This window comes from Trichomycterus rosablanca, chromosome 12 (assembly GCF_030014385.1).
Source record: "Trichomycterus rosablanca isolate fTriRos1 chromosome 12, fTriRos1.hap1, whole genome shotgun sequence".
NCBI lineage: Eukaryota > Metazoa > Chordata > Actinopteri > Siluriformes > Trichomycteridae > Trichomycterus > Trichomycterus rosablanca.
The window spans coordinates 567,078-592,500 of NC_085999.1; the positions used below are offsets into that span (position 1 = coordinate 567,078).

A 25,423-nucleotide genomic window follows, 5' to 3' on the forward strand; every position below is an offset into this window, starting at 1 on the left:
ATAAATAAAATAATAAATAAGGAAATTAATAAATAACTAAATAAATAAAATAATAAAGAAGTAAAGAAATAAATGAGATCATGTAAAGTAGAAGTTTAATTGATTTAAAGGTTCATTTGCTCATTCACACTGACGTTATTTTTAATAATAATTTAATAGTCACAATTCTGTAGAACTCAGCACTTATCAAAAATGATTCATTAATTATATAATTATTTCATCATAACTGCCTCCCTTTTTATGCCCAGAATGTGTCCTGACTCTCCATTAATGAATAAAAATCATCATTATTTTTTACTCATATTTTCCTCTTTGTTAGAAAACGTTGGGCTGGTAAAAGCCTGGCTCGGCCGGCAGGTCTTGAGTCTTGATCGTGAAAACCCCACTTATCCTTTAGAACTCTTTAGGGTCCTCTGGTTCACAGGGGGCGTTAGAGAATCGTTTTACCAGCTCGGTCTCGGGACCTTGGACGACCTTGGTTCTTTATTTAGAGGACGGAGAGTTTGGAATTGAATTTATTTCTCTCATGAGAAAAATCTACACTGGATTCTCACAGAGGGAATAAAAGCATGAAGTCACGACTGTATTAAAAATAAAACATGATTTTTAACATTATTTCTTACTAAGGCGTGGTCAGGGTTTAAAGCACTGTACACTATAGGGTCAGAAGTATATGGACGCCTGACCGTGAGTGACGTCTGTGTGATCTCTTCAGCATTAATCAGACACTTTTATCCAGAGAGACTTACAGCACTGTGACAGTATACAGTCTGAGCAATTGAGGGTTAAGGGCCTTGTTCAAGGGCCCAACAGTGGCAACCTGGCGGTAGTGGGGTTTGAACCAGTGATCTTCTGATTACTAGTCCGGTACCTTAACCACTAGGATACGACTTTCCCTCTTCTGAGAAGCTTCTTACCAGACTTGATGTATGAATGAAGTGTGTCTGTGTGTGGGAATTTGTGCCTGTTAAGTCAGTTTGTATCAGTCGGTGTTCCGATTCATCCCAGAGCTGTTGAGTGGGGTTGATGAAGACGAGCTTTTCTTCACGTCTGTATAGAGCGAGCTCATGCTGGAACAGAACAGGAAAGGGCCTTCCCTAAAGTGTTGTTCAAAGTCAGAAGCATGTAGTTTCCTTTTTCCTATCTGTTAGTGACTGCTGTGAAGGGGCGTCCCAGAAGGGGCGTCCCAATACTTTTGCTGTGCTGGATTTTGTATGCAGGGTGGAATGGTTGCACATTTGCATCCCTTATTATCCACGTTAACCTTTGATCTTATTTATTCCACAGAGGAGAAGGTGGTTACCCTGCAGCAGCTGATTGGCGACCCTCTTCCCGATGGCATCACCCGGGTGGAGGAACCAGAACCCGGCTACGTGTTCGACCAAAACTCTAAGATCGGCCAGCTCGCCCGGGCGTACCTTCCCAGCTCCTTCTACCGTGACTTCTCTCTCCTCTTCAACCTGAAACCCACGTCCACCAAAGCGGGCGTGGTCCTGTCCGTCACCGACGCCAGCCAGAAGATCATGTACGTGGGCGTGAAGCTGTCGGCCGTGCAGGACGGGAAGCAGAACATCGTCCTGTTCTACACCGAGCCCGACTCTCAGTCCTCCTACGAGGCGGCCAGTTTCAGCGTGCCCTCCTTCGTGGACTACTGGACCCGCTTCTCCATCGGCGTGATGGAGGAGCAGGTGACGCTCTACATGAACTGTGACGCCGAGCCTCGGGTGCTGCGGTTCGAGCGCTCTCCGGACGAGATGGAGCTGGAATCCGGAGCCGGGATCTTTGTGGGGCAAGCAGGAGGAGCCGATGAGGATCAGTTTGTGGTACGTTTGATTTCATTGTTCATTATAGCACCATATTGATGAGGAGAAGTCTGAAGGATTTATCAGGAATTAATGAAGTATTATTTTTATAAAAGACGATGATAAATAAACGTAATAAACACATCAATGATAAAAAACACAAACCTAAAACCAGGTACAGTGGGACCTCGGTATTTGAACGTCTCCCATCTCAAACATCTCAGTTCTTGTTCATATTTGTCGACCAACCAGCGAGACGCGTCCCTCAGCCCACGGTCCTACATTTACATTTCTGGCAATTGTCTGAGCAATTGAGGGTTAAGGGCCTTGCTCAAGGGCCCAACAGTGACAACCTGGCAGTAAAAGGGCTTAAACCAGCGACCTTTCAATTTCTAGCTGCGAGGCTACAACTGCTGAAACGAAGGACAATTAGATTTGTCGGTCAGAGCTTATTTCTACAAACATTCACTGTAAACGTTTTTGTTTTTATTTATTTTTTGGTATATTTTAATAAATAAATAAATATACATTAATAAATAAATCCACCAGGGGGCCAAAGAAAGGAAGCGCTGGCAGCAAAACGTAAACAAAAAGAAAAATCAGGAAAATAAAAGAACCACAATAAACATGAAAAAGATCTTAAAGCAAAATATCAACGTTTGCATGTTTTATCTTCATTAGTATAAAATAATTTTCATTTGTTTTGTATATTTCACACATTTATTATGTTTTATGTTTGGGTATATGCATTTAAATATCATTATACAGCTTAAATTCATCATTTACATTCATTCCTCAGATTGGACTTCATTATATTTATTATTAAACATCTATTCCTGCATGTCAGACCTGTAACACGTTCCAAAAACAGTTGGGACAGTAAAGCATTTACCGCTTTGTAACATCTCTCGGCACCGAGATCTAGAAGCTTTGCACACCTGGATTTGGGCGCTTTGTCTCTTCCTTCATGACAGATGCTTTGTAAGGGCATCAGATTAGATGGTGAGCGTCTGAACTGCCACCTTCAGGTCTCGTTACAGATGTTCCACAGGGTTTCAGTCCAGGACCACTTAAGGACGTGCAGGGACTCGTTCCTGGAGTCGCTCCGGTGGTGTTCTGGCTGGTATAGGAAAGTAAAGTGGGAACGTTTTGGAATGTTTTTGTATTTGGCTGCATTGAAATATTCCTTAATTCTTACCTGGTGTCTCCCTGGTGCCATCCTGGGGTGGTATCAGCCGGGTTATGGACAGTGCCTGTTCATCACCACACCAAACTGTTCAGATTTGGTCTCGTCGGACCAGAGATTCTTTTACTTCACACCATCTTCTTTTCTGCCACCCTGTCATTAAGTTCTGATTTATGGAGCTCTCCAGAGAGTGCTGCCCACCCGACAGGTCCCCCCGTACCCGCACTGGTCAGCTTTAGGAAGGTTCAAGGTGGGGCCAAGCTGCTTGAATTTAAAGATATTAAAGCCGCTGTGTTTCTGAAACACTCGAAATCTCAGATATTGTCATATTTACTGTATATACTGGCCCTGATCTACAGTTTGGCTCATGGCAAGAAGGTCCTGGGTTCGATTCCCAGTTGGAGAGTTTGCATGTTCTCTCTGTGTCTTCCTCTCACAGTACAAAGACCTGCAAGTGAGGTTAACTGGAGATACTAAAGTCCTCTTTAATTATGTTCATTTTTACAACTCTGAACCTCCTGAACCGTGTATAAAACTGCAGTCGGACCACACGGAGACCCGACGCCCGTCTCTCGGCTCAGCCGTTATCCATGGAAGCGTTCTCCATGGTGAGGCGCCGGGATCAGCAGGAATGCTGCACTGTCAGTCCGGAGCGCCGGCTCCACAAAAGGCATTCAGAGGGGACGTGATATCGCCTGGTCACACCGTGTTCTCATCTCATCATCGGGATTCCCCGAAACGTTCGGCTCATTATAATCACAGGCTTCATCGGGCTGGACGCGGTCAGCGGCGTCTCACTCTCATAAGAGTCGTAAAGCCCCTCCGAGTGCATTCCCAGGCTCGACCTTCGACCTCAGACGAGGGCTGCGTTTGGAAATCCTGTTAGCCGTGAACGAAGTTCCTGTTAATGTTAAACTGAGGGTTGGAAACGTCTGTAATAAAGGTCGTAAACATTAACCATGTTATAAGCAAATAAAATTACATGTTATTATTTAATTTAATATAATATTTAGTAGTTTACAAGCATGCCTTGATTCTATAGTGTCTATAAACGCACACAGGTCACGTCCCAAACGTCTTCCTACACCTTTAAGTGAGCGTCTTTATTTAAGGAAGGAAATAAAAGTGAATTATTTCTAAAAAATAATATTAATATGTAAATATTATTCCACTCGACTTTATTTCAAACATTCATTCCTGCATTTCAGACCTGCAACACATTCCAAAAAAGATGGGAGGGTAAAGCATTTACCATTTTGTAACGCCGCCGTTCCTTTACGTCACTTCTGTGTTGACGTGTTTCCGTTATTTTGTCCCTTTCTGGGCGGCACGGTGGCTAAGTGGGTAGCACTGTCGCCTCACAGCAAGAAGGTCCTGGGTTCGATCCCCAGGGGGGGCGGTCCGAGTCCTTTTTGTGTGGAGTTTGCATGTTCTCCCTGTGTCCGCATGGGTTTCCTCCCACAGTCCAAAGACGTGCAAGTTGCCATGTGGGGGGAAAACAGGACCCAAATATTTTATTAACAAAAATAAACCAATAATAACAAAAGATATTAAACTTAACAAAAACAAACCCAGCTGAGTCGCGAACCCCTATCGCCAGCTTGCGAGGCCGTCACGCTCAGCACTGCAGGAAAGGAGCCAGTCTGTATTGAACAAGAGAGAAACCGAACTCGCGTGTGCAAAGTTCGGGTGATTTATTGGCTTTATTACCACCCGCGCTTCGCCACAGCTGGGAAGGAGCCGATCTCTGGAAAACGAGAGAGAGAAGCCGAACTCGCCTCAGCGTAGTTCGGGGAACCAGATGGCTATGTCACCAGCCGCACGTTGCTGTTGCTGGGAAGGAGCCGACCTGTAAAGCACCAGGGAAAACCGAACTCGCATGTGCTAGGTTCGGGGAATCAGATGGCAGATCACAGGTCACCCGCCGCGGGCCGCTATCGCTGGGAAGGAGCCGATCCATTTTTGATAGGCCATGTCACCAGCTGCGAGGCGCGGTTGTGCTGGGAATGGTGGCGATCTGTAGAAAACAAAGAAAGAGTCAACTAAATTAAAATAAACCAAACTAAACAGAAGCAAACAGAAGGCACGACAACCTGTGGCTTCACCGTACCTGCTTATATAAGCAGGTACAGCTGCAGGTTGTCAGCCTTAATTAGGAGGCCACAGATTTAAGGCCTCAGTTCCAGTGACTCTGTAATTCCTGTGATGCCGGAAACCAAAGGTAAGATCACCCGATACCACAGGCACCCTTACACAAGTGAGGTGAACTGGAGACACTAAATAGTTCATGACTGTGTTTGATATTAAACCTGAACTGATGAATCTTGTGTAATGAGTAACTACAGTTCCTGTCATGAATGTAACCAAAGTGTAAAACATCACGTTATAATTATAATAAATAAACAAATGCACGTTTTAAGGTGTGGAACAGTTCAGGGTACAAAATTCTCCTCACGTCCTCTATCGGGTCAGGACTCTGTATTCTGTGAAAACCAAACATGCCGTTATGGACGTTTTTTTTTTTTTACAAAGTTGGAAGCATATTTATAATATATAATTAATTTTATCCATGTATTAGTAATGAGTGTAGCAGAAACGACTGAACTCAATAGTACATAGTGGTGTCCAGATACTTTAGCAAAATGTTCCCCGGTGTCTTGAGCTCCTAACACGCTCAGATGTAATTATTTCTGTGAAATATGTCACTAATATTGTGTACTGGTGTGTTTCAGGGAGTTATCGGGGACCTGCAGATCATCGGAGACCCTCGTGCAGCCGGACGCTACTGTGATGAAGAGGACGACTCGGATATGGTACGTCCCCGAAACGCCCCGTTACCCCAGAGCACCGACGAAGGAGGGGACTGATCAGACCCTGTCCTGGTGTACATGATGAGCTCAGTGGGGGTCAGGAAGGTTCTGCAGGGTTCAGTCGGACATGAATGTATGAAAGCAGCTCTAACGGTCCCATTTAAAACACAATTCAGTTTATTGTTTAATTAATTAATTAAAAATAGTTTCGACCACACGTATAACGTTCCAGAGAACAATGTGTAGGATAATCTGCTATACTTATATACACATATATGGATGGGTCACACGACTCGTGATTTTAACATTATCATTTACACCGATCAGCCATAACATTAAAACCACCTCCTTGTTTCTACACTCACTGTCCATTTTATCAGCTCCACTTACCATATAGAAGCACTTTGTAGTTCTACAATTACTGACTGTAGTCCGTCTGTTTCTCTACATGCTTTGTTACCCCCTTTCACCCTGTTCTTTAATGGTCAGGACCCCCACAGGACCACCACAGAGCAGGTATTATTTAGGTGGTGGATGATTCTCAGCACTGCAGTGACACTGACATGGTGGTGGTGTGTTAGTGTGTGTTGTGCTGGTATGAGTGGATCAGACACAGCAGCGCTGCTGCAGTTTTTAAACACCGTGTCCACTCACTGTCCACTCTATTAGACACTCCTACCTAGTCGGTCCACCTTGTAGATGTAAAGTCAGAGACGATCGCTCATCTATTGCTGCTGTTTGAGTCGCTCATCTTCTAGACCTTCATCAGTGGTCACAGGACGCTGCCCACGGGGCGCTGTCGGCTGGATGTTTTTGGTTGGTGGACGATTCTCAGTCCAGCAGTGACAGTGAGGTGTTTAAAAACTCCAGCAGCGCTGCTGTGTCTGATCCACTCATACCAGCACAACACACAACCACCATGTCAGTGTCACTGCAGTGCTGAGAATCATCCACCACCTAAATAATACCTGCTCTGTGGGGGTCCTGTGGGGGTCCTGACCATTGAAGAACAGCGTGAAAGGGGGTAACAAAGCATGTAGAGAAACAGATGGACTACAGTCAGTAATTGTAGAACTACAAAGTGCTTCTATATGGTAAGTGGAGCTGATAAAATGGACAGTGAGTGTAGAAACAATGAGGTGGTTTTAATGTTATGGCTGATCGGTGTATATATAATTTATTAATTAGTTAATGTAATAGTGGATTTATTGTGGCTTAAAGAATAAAAGTACCAGGACACTCCAGCGTTTTAGACTCTGGGAGAAGCTGATTCTGATTCTCACCATTTCTCAGAAGCTGGAGCTGTAACACAAGTTTAAAAGTGAAACAGGGAGGAGAATACAGATAAACACAGATACACGTGGAGTGTTTATGAGGTTTTACTGATCAAGCCGAGCGCTGAACAAAGCGACAGTTTGCTCTGAGGCTTACGCTCACTAATGTTTGCACTTTAAGGGTCACAGGCGGGACTTTCATTCCTGACGTCTGACAGGTATCAGCCCTGTAACCGCTCATGCGTTCAGGGAATTCAGGGTGGAAGGAATGCGTCGCCTCAGGTGGGGTTTTCTATAGGGTGAAACATCAGCCTTGAGATCTCAGCCGTCCTGAAACCTAAACAATCCAGATCGTGCTGATAAATAAATGTGTGTGTTCATTTATTTTCTTCTGACTTTTATTCTTTGTGTCATTTTCAGGCCTCGGGAGATTTCGGCAGCGGTGATTATGGAAGCAGATACACCACGCTCACGGTTCGGATCTTTTCTTTTCCCTTGTGTGCAGAATTGTTTGCGTTTCCGTTCGGACCGTGCAGACCTGCGTCGTTCCCGTTCACCCTCTCACACCCTGAACATTGTTGAACTGCTGGGTTTGCCGTTGTGGTTTCGCTCGGTCTCCAGAGCTTGTTTGCCAGACTGCGGTTAAACAAACGTTCTTTTTGTCTTCTGGATTAAATCCCAGTCAAACAGTCCGACATCCGGCGCCAAGATCTGACAGAGATGCTGAATCTGTGTTCCTGATTCACTTTGATAGATTAACCATTTATTCATTCAAAATGAGTCCTGATGTTTATTAACGTGATGGTGAATTGCTGCCCTCTAGTGGAGACAATCAGCCACAATCAGCCACTAGTCTCCTGGTTGGGAAAAGACAGGACTACAAAGCGGGCGGGGTCTTGGATGCAGTGTAAGGACCCTGGTTAGGAAGTGGAGGAACGTGGAGATCAGAGTGTGACTCTCCGTGCACAAAACCGGCCTCATGTGCCGATCAGCCGAAGTACGGGGGGTCTCGTTGGTGGGAGGGTGTGTCAGGAGAATATACCCTCCTCATACACCATCGGGGTCTCCAGCAGAGGAAGAGGAACTGGCTACGACTAAACTGGGAGACAAAAGGAAAGATACGGAACCCATCACATAAGCAGCACCACAACCACACCAACTGGTGCAGCTCTTGCATAGCGCATAACGTATTTATGGGCGGGACACCGGGTGAGTTCCATGGAAGAGACCAGTGTGCCCGAACTCAAGACTGGCATCATGTTCACCAAACGGGAGCTGGTAAGTCTGTAAAGAGAGGAGCCTGAGGCCAGTTAATGCTAAGGTGCAGATGCTGTCAATGAAAAGGAAACAATGCATCAATCATCTGCGCCTCTGTACCCCCTCTGCTGGCCAAAAATGACAATGCAGAAGGACGACTCAAACTAAAGCTAGAAGAAAATCATGGCACAAAATTGGTGCACATCCTGGAGAAAACCACTGCCCTCCATCTGCAAGGGCTGAACATTTTGTAAATAAACTGGAATCAGGTTCATGTCCAATTTTGAACATTATACAGTACTATCATCAGTGTTTGACAGTAGGTTCAGTGATGTTGGGTCAACAGATCCGACCACAAAACTGCACGAATGAGAGCGGACTATAAAATATCAAACCCTGGAAGCTACTCAGGTTAAAACCACCCCTCAACCTGTCTATAAAAAACAGCTGGTTAGTCGTTGCGTCTGTATTTACTGGTTTCTCCATCAGTGTGAAGGAACGTCGAGCTCCCGAGGGCGAGTTTACGGCTTCTGCATCATGTTCACCCAACAGAGGAGCTGGCAACACTGTGAAGAGAGGAGCCGGGATATATAGAAAGACGCCCACCTGAAGCCAGTTGATGCTAAGGTGCAGACGCCGTCAATGAAAAGAAACTGATGCATCAATCATCTGCGCCTCTGTGCCCCCTCTGCTGGCCAACAATGGCAATGCAGAAGGATGACTCAAACTAAAGCTACACCTCCAGCTCTCACTAGGGGAAAATCATGGCACAAAATTGGTGGACACAATGTTTGACAGTAGGTTCAGTGTTGTTAGGTCAACAGATTCAACCACAAAACTGCACAAATGCGAGCAAACTATAAAAAATCAAACCCTGGAAGCTACTCAGGTTAAAACCACCCCTCAACCTGAGCGTCTATAAAAAACAGCTGGTTCGTCGTTGCGTCTGTATTTACTGGTTTCTCCATCAGTGTGAAGGAACGTCGAGCTCCCGAGGGCGCGTTTACGGCTTCTGTGCACATCTGGAATTAAACAGACCTAAGAAAACCCACCTTCTGATTTGGACGCATGTGCTGTGAGCATCGCGGCTTTATTTTCAGCTGACAGGTATTTATTAGCGCTACAAAAATCCGCTGGAGATGCTGGAAACAGCTGCTCGCCGACACGGGATGGCGGCTCCGTTCTTTCCCTTTCAGTCGTCCAGCAGGTCTGAACACGTCTCCGAGGGAAAGCGAGGACTCGAACCTGAGGCGGATTTTCCTGGCGGGTTCGTGAGCGCCTGATGGATGGTCTGTTATTAGGGAGGTGTTCGGGGGGGGACTCCCGACGCGCAGGAATTTTCCTCGGCGTTTAATTGCGACTCCGACACCTGAGCTCCGGCGTTCCATCACATCCTGATGAAAGATTCCTGTAAGTGGAGGCTCTTCGTCTGGTGACTCTCGGAGGAAGCGCGGGTCGGATCTGATTGGATCAGCTCGCTGAACTCGAAATGTGGGTGAAGAATCACGCGTACGGTCGGTTTTAGCGGCGTCCGGGAGTCAGCGTGAGGCCGCGCCGGTGTCGGGTCGTGTTTTGGTCATCTTCAGGTTAACGAGCAGTCTGCTGACCGGGGTCACTGACTCCACAACTTCCTTAACCTGCCTTATTAAAGCATCAGTACATTTGCAAAGTAGAAATGCATTTTTCCTCTCAATTTAGGCATATTCAATTCCCCGATGGTATTCCCCCCTACTGCTGCAGACCTCCACTTCTGAACGAAGAGGATCTCTATTATCCCCCGTCTCTGTGCAGCACCATCAATCATCCAGAAGAGGGCGTAACTGCAGCACTTATGAGGAATCACTTCCAGCATCACACCCTCAGATAAGCCAATCATTGCTTGTGTAGGTGTCCGGCCGGAACTCAGAAGTTTGAGGCCTTAATAGTAAAAAAAAATATATATAATATATATAAAATATAATATGACAGGTTTATCTGCTCATGATTTAATAATCAACATTTAAACTACAATACAAATCTAAGCAAGTAAATCCTTCATACTCGCCTATTCAATTTGTGTTGAAAAATGAAGGGTTGAATTAAAGACAGACGCCCCTTTATCGCCCCCTGCTGTTGCTGATTGGTGGTTCTGCTGTAAATGATCAGAAGGTGAAGCAATTCAATCCAGTAATATTGACCAATCATATCGTCCCTCTGAACCAGTGCGTCGGGGATTAAGAGTGGTGCTTCGTTACTGATACCAGCTCAGCAGGAACTCGCTCGTTTTATTTACAGGCAGCTTTAGTGAACGCACCAAACTTTGTTTCTTCAGCATGAAAAAATAATCCGAACATCTGAACTAAATAATCAGATTAATGTTATAAATGTTTAATAAATCTCGTCCGTCTGTGTTCAGGTCACACAGCAGCCGTCCAGACCGATTCAGCTTCCGCCCGTCACGTCTCACGTGGTCACAGTGAGCAAAGAGACACACACAGGTGAGCGGTGACTATAAGTGGTACACACACACACACACACACACACACACACACACACACACACACACACACACACACACTGCAGGGTATCCCGTACAGCACATCCAGATCACACTAACTTGGTTTGGTTTTAGGTTTACTGCTTTTACAGGATTACTGGTCGTGGTGTTTGGAGCTGTGATGTACAGGAACTACAGTAAATATAAGTCAGATGGTGCCACAAGGTGCCCATTAGTGCCCGTTCAGTGCAAGATAGTTTGGATAGTGTGTATTTTAGTAGAGCAGCGTGTGTTTAGCTCCCTCTAGTGGCGGTGAGGTTTTTTTACAACTCAGCTTCATGCCTGACAACCAAACTACAGTATTATTATTATTATATTATTATTACTATTAATATTATTACTATTATTATTATTATATTACTATTACTATTAATATATTTTTTTAATTATTATTATTTTATTATAATATTATTATTATTTTATTAGTATTATTGTTATTTATATTAATACTATTATAATTATTATTATTATTAATAATAATAATAGTATTATTTTTATTACTATTATTATTATGATTATTTTTTTCATTAGTCTTCCTTTTTTGTTATTCTTATTATGTAATTATATATTATTATTTTTAATATTATGTTTATTATTATAATACATTAATTTTTATTATTTTTTGTTATTATCATCATTATTATTATTATCATTATTATTGTTATTATTATTATTATCATTGTTATTTTTTATCATTATAATTATTATCATTATTATTATCATTATTATTATTATTATTATTATTATTAGTATCAGTACACTGACCTCTCACAGTGCTGCTGGGATCCAGGGTTTGTTCTCGTATCAGCTGTAAATATTTCAGATTAATGATGGTGTAAGTATTTCTCTGTTCTGCTGTGGTGGTTTATAATAGTTAATAGTTTTTACTGAATATCAGGAGCGGTCAGCGGTTTTGGACGAGTTTCTGGTCCGAGTCTGGCTGAGTCTGTGTTAATTTCCGGCTCATCGTCCGGTTCCAAAGATAGCAGGAGAACCTCGAGTTCTGAAATCAGACGAACATCGAGCTCGACTCAGTCAGCAGGTTCGTCTGATAGATCCAGAAATAAAGCATGGTGCTGAGAGGGGCTGCTCTGTGGAGATGGGGCGTGGTGCTATTGACCTTCTGGGTGGGTCAGGGAGTGTGAAGGCCGCTCTGCTATCGCTCTGTGTTCTCCTGCTGGCTCTGATGTTGTGATGCATGAAGCGCTGATACACAGCTGTATGGAGTGAAGATCCAGGCGTGTTGCATGTTGTCATGTTCAGTTCAGTGCTTGTGCTGCTGCTGCTTACTGCAACGTGAAAATATATTTGTTTATTTTTAGAGAAATACTTCATTTGAATGAATCAGGCCCACTGTGACCCTGACCAGGATAAAGTAAATAATGAATGAAAGATAAAAATATGTACAGACAGGTTAAAAAAGAAAATCCTAAATAGACGAGTGGAGAAACGATGATCCTGACATGTTACAAAGACGAATAAAGTTTCTGTTTTATTATAAGAAAATATTGTAAAATCAAGTCCTCCTGCATTCCTGTTTATGGCCTGCAGAGGGCGCATTGAGGCGCAGATGATTGGTTAATTGATTGAATGGTTGGTCACTGAATCATTTGAATCATTCGAGAAAGTCGTTTGAGGAGTCGAGTTAGAGTCGGCGGGCAGCAGGACACCCATCATTCATCAACAGCATCATTTTTGCCTGAACTGTTCTTTAACAAATATGTTCACTTAACTACTGTGATTAATAATGTGATTAATAATGAATAGAATATGTTTATGATGTTTATGGTGTTTATGATGTGGGAGTGATTTATATTGTTAGAAACATTAAGGGTCGTAATTCACATTATAGATGAAACTTTCTAGACCTGCGTCAGCTGATCAGCTCCATCAATACTGGAACATAATATTAGTTTTAAATGTATTTTTGTCAGAATGAAAAAGAAATGGTTTTTTAGCAGCTTTGCTGTTTGCTGGTGTATTTAAGCTGAATTTCTTGCACTGCAGTCGCTGCATCGTAATTTGATATAATTTTTATTATTTGCTGATCTAACGGCGTCTCATTTACAGGAACAAGAGGCGAGAAAGGAGAAAAGGGAGCAAAAGGTGTTCGGGGCCCTGAGGGGCCAAAGGGAGACACAGGATCAAGTACTGGTGGATCCGGTGGAGGTGCTAGCGGAGAGAAAGTACGCTGAAATTAAATTTGACACATTATTAACTCATTCTGTCGGCTGCTCCTGTATACAGGGGTCGTCACACCGGATCCCTTTCCTGACACGACCCTCCTGTATATCCGAGCTTGGGACCTGCACTGAGAGCGCACTGACAAGCGGTAGCTCACTACTGCTACGATCTGAGCATCCAGGGTTCGAATCTCAGTAGTGCTATCGACCAGTCTGGTCTGATTTGAAACAGCCCAGTCGTTGTGAGGTGCACTTATCAGTGCGCTCTCAGTGCAGGTCCCGTGTCCGGATAGAAACAGTCTGATATAAGGACCAGATCTGCTGTGAACCATCTAGAAGTGGGTTGCGTACCGAAAGCCCTGTGGTCGAAAATAAAAAAAGCGAATGTTTGTGTTTTACTGGGGATTACGGTGACGTTACACTTTTATCTTTTGTGCTTTTCAGGGAAGCCCAGGAGAGAAAGGAATGAAGGTACGTCATAACACCCAGCATGAACACTACTGTGGGGATTTAACACAGTAAAAATTCAGTCACGTGTGCAGAAATCATCACAGCTCCTCGTTTTATTTCGTCTCTGATGCTGAACCACGATTGTTCTTTTTTTTGACCCTCTCAGGGTGCTGCAGGATTCGGATATCCTGGATCAAAGGGTGACCAAGGACCAGCAGGGCCTCAGGGGCCTCCCGGTCCCCCCGGACCCTCTGCTGATGTCGTGGAGAGGGGAGACGGTTCTGTGGTTCAGAGGGTGGCAGGACCACCCGGACCTCCGGGACCACTGGGGCCACCGGGACGTGCTGGGACCGACGGAGAACCTGTAAGTGACTATAAACTAAAAGATCACTTTTTTATCTGATGAATGAGTGAATTATTGGTGCCCGGTGTTTCCCTGTGGAACTGGACCAGCCACGACCCTGACCAGGATAAATAGTTTGATGAGATGATTTTAGTTTTTATCGTATTTCCTTTTGTATATGCTGTTATACATATACAAAATAATAATAATGATAATTATTATAGTATTAATAATAAATAAAATAATACTAATAACGATAATATTGGTGATAATAATAATAATAGTAATAATAATATTAATAAATTGTATTAATAATAATAAAATAAAAATATATTTTATATATATATATATATATATATATACAGTATATATATATATATATATATATATATAAATATTTTTATATAAAAATAAATAAAAACAATAGTAATAATATAAATTAAGTAATAATACAAAAGTAATAATATTTAAATAATAATAATAATAATATTAAAATAATAATAATTACAATAATAATAAAATTATCTAAAATTTCTTTTTTATATAAAAATATGTATATTTATATGTATATAAAAAAAAATAAAAAAATATATTTTACATTATATATGTATATATATATTAATATTTGTATATAATAAATGAATACAAATAATAGTAATAATTATAATCACAATATAATAATAAAACTATATAAAAATTCTTTTTTATATAAAAATATATTTATATAAAAACTAATAATTATAAAAATATATTTTACATTATATGTATATTTAAAATATTTGTATATAATAAATAAATACAAAAAAAATAATAGTAATAATTGTAATATTAATAATACTTTTAATAGGTTAAGGTTGAGGACTTAATCGAAAGGTGGTTTGTACAAGCCCCACTACTGCCAGCTTTCCACTGTTGGGCCCTTGAGCAAGGCCTTTGACCTTCAGTTGCGTAGACAATATACTGTATGTAATTTTGGATAAACGTGTCTGCTAAATGCCTTGAATGTAAATGTAATAATGATAATAACCATAAATTACATAATTATAATGATATAATAAGACGACAGAAATAAGAAAATTAATTAACAGTGAGTACTAAAGAACACATAAAGTGTGATGATCAGAATGCTGCAGAATTTAATACTTACTGTAATAATTTTATATTTAATTATCTTGTACATAAATCCTGATCATCCTGAGAAAGCTCTGAATATAAGTCACATATAAAAGCTCAGGACTTTTATTAGGACATGAATGACCTTACATCAGGGACGAGTGTTCCCCCGCTCTCCGTGTGTATGCTGTTGGTTTATAAATGTTCTCCAGAGGGCAGTGCCCATATAAATGCCCTTTACTGTGCCCTATTAATACTGCGTTCCTCACAGAAGCTCTCAGTGATGTGAGCCGGGTCGTGTTTGTGTCCTTGAGCTGTGTGGTAATAATAAAATCCCGACCCCGATGTGTCTCAGATCTGAACGAGATCTACACCCTGTAAATATTCTCTCTCTCTGTGTTTTACAGGGCGACCCGGGTGAAGACGGGATCGTTGTAAGTTCTTCTGACTAATGGATCATTTATACGATGTGGACGAGGGGTCAAGTGCAGTTTAGTCCTCCTGGACGAGGCTTTAATCTTCCTCTCATCTACTGTCCTCGTGTTCGACCTCACTATAGATTACAGGATTAGTTTAGTGTTACACCTAGATGAGTCTCTGTAGTACTGAATCATTAATATAATATTTCTGGAGGAGATTCCTTATAAGTGCTGCAGTTACGCCCTCTGCTGGCTGATCGATGTCGCTGCACAGAGACGGGGGATAACGGCGATCAGTGCGTGACTCTCCGTGCGCGATACGGATCTCCGTATGATCCCTGGTGCAGGTGAAAAGAAGTGGTCGTGCTGCACGCGTGTCGGAGGGGGCGTGTCTTAGTCACGATCCTCCTCAATCAGGAGTGGAGGTCTGCAGCAGTAGAGGAGAAATAAAATTGGGGAATATGATTATGGAGGACCAGCAGAACCTCTAGACCTGAACCCCACTGGTGTTCACAGACCATCAAACAAACATGGTTGGGGCAGTTTGAATCTAAGCTCTGCTACTGTCCGACTGGGCGCCCCCTAGCGGACACAACTGGCGATGCAGATGGTGCATCAGACAAAATCAGGCACTAGTCTGCTGGGTGGGAAAAGACGGGATTAAAAAGTGGGCGGGGTCTTGTACGCTGTGTAAGGACCCTGGTTAGTACCCCGAGGAATGTGGAGATCACCGATCTTACGGGGGTACGGGGGGATAAGAAGGTCAAAGTCGGAGGGAGGGCGTGTCAGGAGAATATACCCTCCTCGTACACCATCGGGGTCTCCAGCAGAGGAAGAGGAACTGGCTACGACTAAACTGGGAGAAATACACTGATTAATTTTGCCGTTGTCTGTTTATTTATTTCTCAGAGCTGTATATAAATACGATAAACTCACATACAGTGTATCACAAAAGTGAGTACACCCCTCACATTTCTGCAGATATTTAAGTATATCTTTTCATGGGACAACACTGACAAAATGACACTTTGACACAATGAAAAGTACTCTGTGTGCAGCTTATATAACAGTGTAAATTTATTCTTCCCTCAAAATAACTCAATATACAGCCATTAATGTCTAAACCACCGGCAACAAAAGTGAGTACACCCCTTAGTGAAAGTTCCTGAAGTGTCAATATTTTGTGTGGCCACCATTATTTCCCAGAACTGCCTTAACTCTCCTGGGCATGGAGTTTACCAGAGCTTCACAGGTTGCCACTGGAATGCTTTTCCACTCCTCCATGACGACATCACGGAGCTGGCGGATATTCGAGACTTTGCGCTCCTCCACCTTCCGCTTGAGGATGCCCCAAAGATGTTCTATTGGGTTTAGGTCTGGAGACATGCTTGGCCAGTCCATCACCTTTACCCTCAGCCTCTTCAATAAAGCAGTGGTCGTCTTAGAGGTGTGTTTGGGGTCATTATCATGCTGGAACACTGCCCTGCGACCCAGTTTCCAGAGGGAAAGGGTCATGCTCTGCTTCAGTATTTCACAGTGCATATTGGAGTTCATGTGTCCCTCAATGAAATGTAACTCCCCAACACCTGCTGCACTCATGCAGCCCCAGACCATGGCATTCCCACCACCATGCTTGACTGTAGGCATGACACACTTATCTTTGTACTCCTCACCTGATTGCCGCCACACATGCTTGAGACCATCTGAACCAAACAAATTAATCTTGGTCTCATCAGACCATAGGACATGGTTCCAGTAATCCATGTCCTTTGTTGACATGTCTTCAGCAACTGTTTGCGGGCTTTCTTGTGTAGAGACTTCAGAAGAGGCTTCCTTCTGGGGTGACAGCCATGCAGACCAATTTGATGTAGTGTGCGGCGTATGGTCTGAGCACTGACAGGCTGACCCCCTACCTTTTCAATCTCTGCAGCAATGCTGACAGCACTCCTGCGCCTATCTTTCAAAGACAGCAGTTGGATGTGACGCTGAGCACGTGCACTCAGCTTCTTTGGACGACCAATGCGAGGTCTGTTCTGAGTGGACCCTGCTCTTTTAAAACGCTGGATGATCTTGGCCACTGTGCTGCAGTTCAGTTTTAGGGTGTTGGCAATCTTCTTGTAGCCTTGGCCATCTTCATGTAGCGCAACAATTCGTCTTTTAAGATCCTTAGAGAGTTCTTTGCCATGAGGTGCCATGTTGGAACTTTCAGTGACCAGTATGAGAGAGTGTGAGAGCTGTACTACTAAATTGAACACACCTGCTCCCTATGCACACCTGAGACCTAGTAACACTAACAAATCACATTACATTTTGGAGGGAAAATGACAAGCAGTGCTCAATTTGGACATTTAGGGGTGTAGTCTCTTAGGGGTGTACTCACTTTTGTTGCCGGTGGTTTAGACATTAATGGCTGTATATTGAGTTATTTTGAGGGAAGAATAAATTTACACTGTTATATAAGCTGCACACAGACTACTTTTCATTGTGTCAAAGTGTCATTTTGTCAGTGTTGTCCCATGAAAAGATATACTTAAATATCTGCAGAAATGTGAGGGGTGTACTCACTTTTGTGATACACTGTATATTCTCTCTCATACGTGTTTAGGGTCCGCCAGGTTTCCCAGGAACCCCAGGAGACGCTGGAGTGAAGGGACAAAAGGTAACGTCATCACTCAGTGATTGTATTTCTACATGAAATGAAGAGTGGAAAGTGCTCCAGGGTCTCTGTCGTTACCTCCCCGGCACACCAGCAGTGATTTCTGTGCCTCATTATTTTTTAGGGTGATAAAGGTGAAGGTCAGCCAGGACCCAGAGGACCACCCGGGCTCCCCGGACCACCAGCTCGCTCTGACAGACCTGTGAGTTCATTATTTTGCTATAAATGAAAAACCTTTCACCTTTTTTTAGGCTGGTTTGTCATTTAATTTAATATAAAAATGTTTTTCTTCCTGTACAGACGTTTGTGGACATGGAGGGCTCAGGCTTTGGTGATCTGGAGGCTCTGCGCGTGAGTTAATGAAGCTCTTGTGTTATTTAATTGTGTTGCCTGTACTCGGGTTGTAAAGCACACCAGCCCAGTGACCCCCGGCTCGTCTGAGGGAGGGAGGGTTGGTAACTGCTGCTGTTACACCCTCTGCTGGCTGATCGATGGAGCTGCACAGAGACGGGGGATAATGGAGATCGATGCACGATACGAATCCCCGTATGAACCAGGGTGTTCATGTCTCGTGCCCAGGTGGCACCAGAACTGCTGCGACCCTGACCAGGACAAAGCAGTTGAATAAAATGATGAAATTCAAAATGATAATAATTATAATAATAATTACTATTATTATTATATTTTTATTATACTTTTTTATTATTATTGCTATTAGTTTTATTATTATTTTATAATTATTATTATTATTATTATTATTATTGCTATTAGTTGTATTATTATTATTATTATTATTTTAATTATTTTAATTATTATTCTTATTATTAGAATTGTTACTATTATTATTTTAATTTTTTTATTATATTATTTATATAATATTATTTAATATTATTTTATGTTAATATTGCTATTATTTAGGGGTGAGTTTATAAAATCGATTTTTCGATTTTAATCGATCTTTATTTGAACGATCCGATATCGATTCATATAAATGCGAGATCGATTTTTTAAATACGCCCCTTTTTACGGTGCACACGGAAATCTATTACTATTGTTACCCCCTTTAATTTCGCGTGACCAGCCACTGTTTTTTCATGCAACGAGATCTGACCTGCACATCAGTTTAGCATGGCAGAAGCTCAAGTTATGACCACTACACAACTTTTTGCACTGATTTTCGCTCGGCTCTGGATTCGGGAGGAACTCTGTGTTCGCTCGGCTCGGCTCTCAATCAATGTGAGAAACAGCGAGGGGAAACACAGGGGAGAGGTTGGAAACAGGTGGTGGAGCGCAATATAGTTTCTATCAGAATACATCAGCACACGCGAGATCGTTCTCTACAAAACAAAATATTTATTAACCTCCAACTCACTACAGAACGATCCATGCTGCTCGTGTTGCCAAATCCACTCAGATTCATTTATTTCATCAGCGCACAAACTTTGATTGCTCGCTACTTGTTGATGTGCATGTTTGGACGTGGTATCATTAAACCTTTCATCACTTCTCACGTGTGTTTTCGTGACAAAACGTAGTTTTGGAGAGCAGAGAAGCTCGCCTGTGATTCCCCCTGGTGATAGATGGTGTAGATGTAAAACCCCCCATCGCCGATCAGTCGTGTAGTGTGAACATTACAGTGACCAGGTGTTAATCAGAGTGTCGTGTCGTGTAAACTTGGCATAAGCTGTACAACAGCCAGGTGTATGTTTACATTACATTTACAATGTTGTAGCATGTCAGACAAATGGAAGAAAACAGTAACATTCATTTTTTATTATTATTTCATTTGTCTGACATGCTACAACATTGTAAATGTAATGTAAACATACACCTGGCTGTTGAATGTTACTGTTTTCTGTTTTGGATTAATTATTTATGTAAACAAAATACACAAATATTTTTAATAATAAATGTTCTTTGTACAATTATCACATTCGTTCTCTGAACATCTGTACATATGTAAACAAAACCTGTTAATGTAACTCAAATATGCCTAAATGTGTTGAATCGAAATTGGATCGAAAATCGAATCGAAAATCGAAGATCGAATCGAATCGGGACCTGGTGAATCGGAATCGAATCGATCCAGGAAATTGGTGGCGATACCCAGCCCTACTATTATTTCATTATAATTACTATTATTATTATTATTATTACTACTATTAGTTTTATTATTATTTTATTATTATTATTATTATTGATATTATTAATTTTATTATTATTATTATTACTATTATTATTAGAATTATTGTTTTTTTATTATTATTATATTATTTAATATTATTATTGCTATTATTTAATTATAATTACTATTATTATCATTATTATTATTATTACTTGTAGGGTCATGAATTGCACTGTGCCCAATTTTTGGTCATAATCAATATTTATATGTTTTTATTTCTGTTTAATAGGGACTTCCGGGTTTTCCTGGTGTTCCTGGCCCTCCTGGCCCCCCTGGACCTGTGGGACCTCCAGGTGCCACTGGTGCTTCATCCACTGCTGTTTCTGGTGGACCTGGACCTGCTGGTCCTGCTGGAAAGGACGGAGCTCCTGGACAACCGGTAATGCTGTTCAGAGATCTGTGGAACGTTAGATGTAGATGTTGAGTTGTAGAAGGTTGCCGGTTCAAGCCTCATCACTGCCAAGTAGCCACTGTTGGGCCCTTGAGCAAGACATGAAGAAAAGCTCCAGTGTCCTGCACAGAGCCCTGAGCTCAGCCCCACTCCACAGCTCTGGGATGAATCGGAACACCAACACAATATAAATGATGTTATCCTTGTACTACTGAACGGGCACAAATTCCCATACACAGACATACTTTAAAGTCTTGTGAGAATGACACCTATTAGGGCACCTCAAGGTTAAGGTACTGGATTAGTAATCAGAAGGTTGCCGGTTCAAGCCCCAGTAGCCACTGTTGGGCCCTTGAGCAAGGCCCTTAACTCTCAATTGCTCAACTGTAAGTCCACTATATGCACCAAATGTAAAAGTAACTTATAAGCAAGTGTATAAGTGGGCGTGGCTGAAACACCTGACCTCAGGTGAGGTGAGGTGAGGGGTGCACATACTTTTGGCCTCATATTGAACCCTAACCTGAATAAAAGTGCACAGATCAGATCAGAACGTTCTCATTTCTGTTTCCATTTCAGGGGCTTCCAGGCTCCCCGGGTGCTGACGGCAAACCAAGCCTCCCGGGCTCCAGAGGAGAGAAGGTAGGAGAGCACTAGCGCATTAATCTCCCCCCTGCTGGTTTATCTGTGACAGCGTGTGGGTTCACATGATTAGTTTCTGAGGATGAAGAGAATTTGCATGTTTAAATTGGACGGGATGACGAGGATCCTTTATGGGATTTAAAACTGCATGACAGTTGTGCTAATTCTGCTGGGCGTCGGCCCTGCGCGTGATATTAAACATGTTTACGTCACGCCCTGCAGGGGGACCCCGGCGAGCTCGGACTGCCCGGAGCGGTGGGAGAAAAGGTACGAGCGCTAAGCTGTACTCCTATTACTTTGATTTTATAATATTTCTATATTATAAGCGATTTGTTTTGTATTTTAGGGGTCACAGGGGCCTCCTGGATCTGCAGGAGGGACTGGACAGCCCGGTCTTGCTGGTCTCCCCGGACCGATGGGACCTGTGGGACCACCAGGACCTCCCGGACCTCCAGGATCGAGCTACCATGTCGGCTTTGTGAGTATAATCAGGAGAATGAGCTTTATGTTCACATAAATAAAATGATAAAATAAGAGGAAGGAACCTGAGCAGCAAAACCACAAAAACACAAAAAATAAAGAAATAATGAATTAATAAATAAACTCAATAGTGCCAGTATCATACAGAGATCCCAGTACATTGGACTGATGGGTACAGTTTTGGTTTGATTAGTATAAGACATCACCTAAAATTATGTCATTATTTATTTATTTATTTATTTACCTTTTACAAAAGTAACTTGGTGTCACTCGGGGTTTATCAAATAAAATGCAAAAAATGTTTGTGCTGTGATGGTATTAATAATAATAATAATAATAATAACAATAATAATAATAACATTAATTAAAAAATAATAACAACAATAATATAAATAATAATAGTAATAATGATAATAATAATAAAAAAAAAAAAAATAATAATAATAATGATAATTATAATAATAATAATGATAATTAATAATAATAATAATGATAATTAATAATAATGACAAAATAAAATCAATAATATCAGTAATAATAATAATAATATTAAATGAAATAAAATCAATAATAACAGTAATAAGAAAAATAATAATAAATAAAATAAAAACAATAATAACAGTAATAATAATAATAATAAATACAATTAATAGTAACAGTGATAATAATTAATGATAATTAAAATTATAATAGTGATAATAATCATTGCTATATTAATAATAAACAAAAGAAAAATAATAATTATAATAATATTATTATTATATCATTAATAATTTGATGATAATAATAATAATAATTATAATAATAACAATAATAATAAGAATAATTAATAATAGTAATAATAATAATAATAATAATGTTTTCTCTGTGTTCAGGATGATATGGAATCCTCTGGTATTAGTGTTTTCAGTAATGTGCCTGGAGTCAGAGGACCTGAAGGTGTACAGGTGAGTTCACGCTCAGTCTACAATATAATATTATATCATTAATTTAATTTTAATTATTGTTTATTAATGAATGACTGTGTTTGATTTTCAGGGTCCACCAGGTCTGCCGGTAAAGAGATTATTTAATTCTGAATAATTTACTGGATCAGACGTTTATTAATGACCTTTAATAATGTTTAATTAATGAACTGGTGTTAAACAGTGTTTCTGGTCTGGTTCTGTAGGGGATGCCGGGGCCGAAAGGAGAGCGGGGCACTGAGGGGCCCCCGGGAGGTGACGGTCGCCCCGGACTGGATGGTTTTCCTGGAGTTCAGGTACAGCTTTGTGTTCACGGTGGGGTTAAAGGGCATCGTGGTATCAGGGGCTCAGACTGATGGGGTGTAATTTTGGGTCTCGTTACAGGGGCCACAGGGGCTGCTGGGAGAGAAAGGAGACCGAGTGAGTTCTTTATTAATTCTTTTATTTATTATAAACGTTTGAGATCTTGTAATAATGTCATTTGTTTGATTCGCTGGCTTCGTAGGGGGAGCCAGGACGGGACGGTATCGGCCAACCGGGTCTGCCAGGCCCACCCGGACCCCCTGGGCAGATTATCCATCGTCATTCAGAAAATGTAAGTTAATAAACAATAAAATAAATAAAGTAAATAAATAAACAAATAAATCTATTGAAGGCAACTTTTATTAATTGATGAATAATTTACCTGTTTTCTTTTTTCCAGATTGATAAAGTGTTTGGGCATTCTGAGGTAAATATATTTCTAAATCTCTTAAGTAGTGTATATATACAGTATATATATATATATATATATATATATGTATATACAGTATCTCACAAAAGTGAGTACACCCCTCACATTTCTGCAAATATTTCATGATGAAGATATAATAAAATATTTGCAAAAATGTGAGGGGTGTACTCACTTTTGTGAGCTACTGTATATACATATATATATATATATATATATATATATATATATATATATATATATATATATACCGATCAGCCATAACATTAAAACCACCTCCTTGTTTCTACACTCACTGTCCATTTTATCAGCTCCACTTACCATATAGAAGCACTTTGTAGCTCTACAATTACTGACTGTAGTCCATCTGTTTCTCTACATGCTTTGTTACCCCCTTTCATGCTGTTCTTCAATGCTCAGGACCCCCACAGAGCAGGTATTATTTAGGTGGTGGATGATTCTCAGCACTGCAGTGACACTGACATGGTGGTGGTGTGTTAGTGTGTGTTGTGCTGGTATGACTGGATAAGACACAGCTGCTGGAGTTTTTAAATACCGTGTCCACTCACTGTCCACTCTATTAGACACTCCTACCTAGTCGGTCCACCTTGTAGATGTAAAGTCAGAGACGATCGCTCATCTATTGCCGCTGTTTGAGTCGCTCATCTTCTACACCTTCATCGGTGGTCACAGGACGCTGCCCACGGGGCGCTGTTGGCTGGATATTTTTGGTTGGTGGACGATTCTCAGTCCAGCAGTGACAGTGAGATGTTTAAAAGCTCCAGCAGTGCTGCTGTGTCTGATCCACTCATACCAGCACAACACACACTAACACACCAGCACCATGTCAGTGTCACTGCAGTGCTGAGAATCATCCACCACCTAAATAATACCTGCTCTGTGGGGGTCCTGTGGGGGTCCTGACTATTGAAGAACAGCATGAAAGGGGGTAACAAAGCATGTAGAGAAACAGATGGACTACAGTCAGTAATTGAAGAACTACAAAATGCTTCTATATGGTAAGTGGAGCTGATAAAATGGACAGTGAGTGTAGAAACAAGGAGGTGGTTTTAATGTTATGGCTGATCGGTATATATATATATAATTATTTTAAATATGAAATATTAAGGATATTGTTGATAAAAACACATCATTAAGAACATTTTTTGTAGTGGCAATTACACCCTCTACTGACTGATTACTGGCACTGCACATTTACATTTACGGCATTCAGCGGACGCTCAGGGGCCCAACAGTGGCAGCTTGTCAGTGGTGGGGCTTGAACCAGGAACCTTCTGATTACTAGTCATTACCACTGCACAGAGCTGGGGGATAATGGAGATCGGTGCGTGACTCTCCGTGTCAGTCACATGACCCTCCTCGGTCAGGAGTGGAGCTCTGCAGCAGTAGAGAGGGAATACCATCGGGGAATCGGATACGACTGATAACATTTTTATTTTTAAATAAAATAAAATAAAATTGTATTGTATATTATGTTTATATTTAGAAAACAGTCATGAGTGATAATAAAAATTTACGAGAATGAACAAATCACAAATGTTTGTTTTATTGCATTTTTTAAAATTCTGGGATTCCACACAGTTTGTGTCGAATGGATTTTCATTACAAACGTAGTTTAATATAAAACCATGTTTACCGTGTTTACTGTTGGTTTGACTCTATTCTGATATTTCTGTTTTGTTAAAGGGCCCGATGGGACCGAAGGGTGATAAAGGGGAAGCGGGCGCGACAGGCTACGGCGTTAAGGTCAGTCTGAGTTTGATTAGCTTTATTATTCCCTGTATTATCATTTATTACACACTGTCCTGTTTTTGATCGTTTCTGACCACTTCTGACCACGTCACGGCTTTACAGGGTGAGAAAGGTGAACCCGGGGTGGTTATCGGACCTGACGGAAGCCCGTTCTTCCTCGGTGGAGCTGCAGGTCCAAGAGTAAGTGTCAAAAACCACTAATAACATGAGAGCGACGATTAAAACCTGAAC

General features: G+C 41.4%; 1 protein-coding gene across 3 annotated transcripts in view; it reads left to right on the forward strand.

Moving 5' to 3' along the window:
• col18a1a (collagen type XVIII alpha 1 chain a) overlaps positions 1-25,423 on the forward strand; it is an 89,980-nt gene that overhangs the window by 54,364 nt on the left and 10,193 nt on the right. For 2 of the 3 annotated variants that reach the window (XM_063006231.1, XM_063006229.1), the window contains 24 exons: positions 1,288-1,823; positions 5,721-5,801; positions 7,493-7,546; positions 10,725-10,806; positions 11,764-11,907; positions 12,936-13,051; positions 13,493-13,519; positions 13,665-13,862; positions 15,362-15,388; positions 17,979-18,032; positions 18,154-18,231; positions 18,330-18,380; positions 20,444-20,593; positions 21,182-21,244; positions 21,467-21,511; positions 21,591-21,722; positions 22,600-22,671; positions 22,763-22,780; positions 22,896-22,985; positions 23,074-23,109; positions 23,195-23,284; positions 23,393-23,419; positions 25,127-25,186; positions 25,295-25,372. In XM_063006231.1, the coding sequence (XP_062862301.1) occupies positions 1,288-1,823; positions 5,721-5,801; positions 7,493-7,546; positions 10,725-10,806; positions 11,764-11,907; positions 12,936-13,051; positions 13,493-13,519; positions 13,665-13,862; positions 15,362-15,388; positions 17,979-18,032; positions 18,154-18,231; positions 18,330-18,380; positions 20,444-20,593; positions 21,182-21,244; positions 21,467-21,511; positions 21,591-21,722; positions 22,600-22,671; positions 22,763-22,780; positions 22,896-22,985; positions 23,074-23,109; positions 23,195-23,284; positions 23,393-23,419; positions 25,127-25,186; positions 25,295-25,372 (2,309 nt within the window). The remainder of the gene's footprint in view (positions 1-1,287; positions 1,824-5,720; positions 5,802-7,492; positions 7,547-10,724; positions 10,807-11,763; positions 11,908-12,935; positions 13,052-13,492; positions 13,520-13,664; positions 13,863-15,361; positions 15,389-17,978; positions 18,033-18,153; positions 18,232-18,329; positions 18,381-20,443; positions 20,594-21,181; positions 21,245-21,466; positions 21,512-21,590; positions 21,723-22,599; positions 22,672-22,762; positions 22,781-22,895; positions 22,986-23,073; positions 23,110-23,194; positions 23,285-23,392; positions 23,420-25,126; positions 25,187-25,294; positions 25,373-25,423) is intronic. The other variant, XM_063006230.1, reaches the window with a different exon arrangement.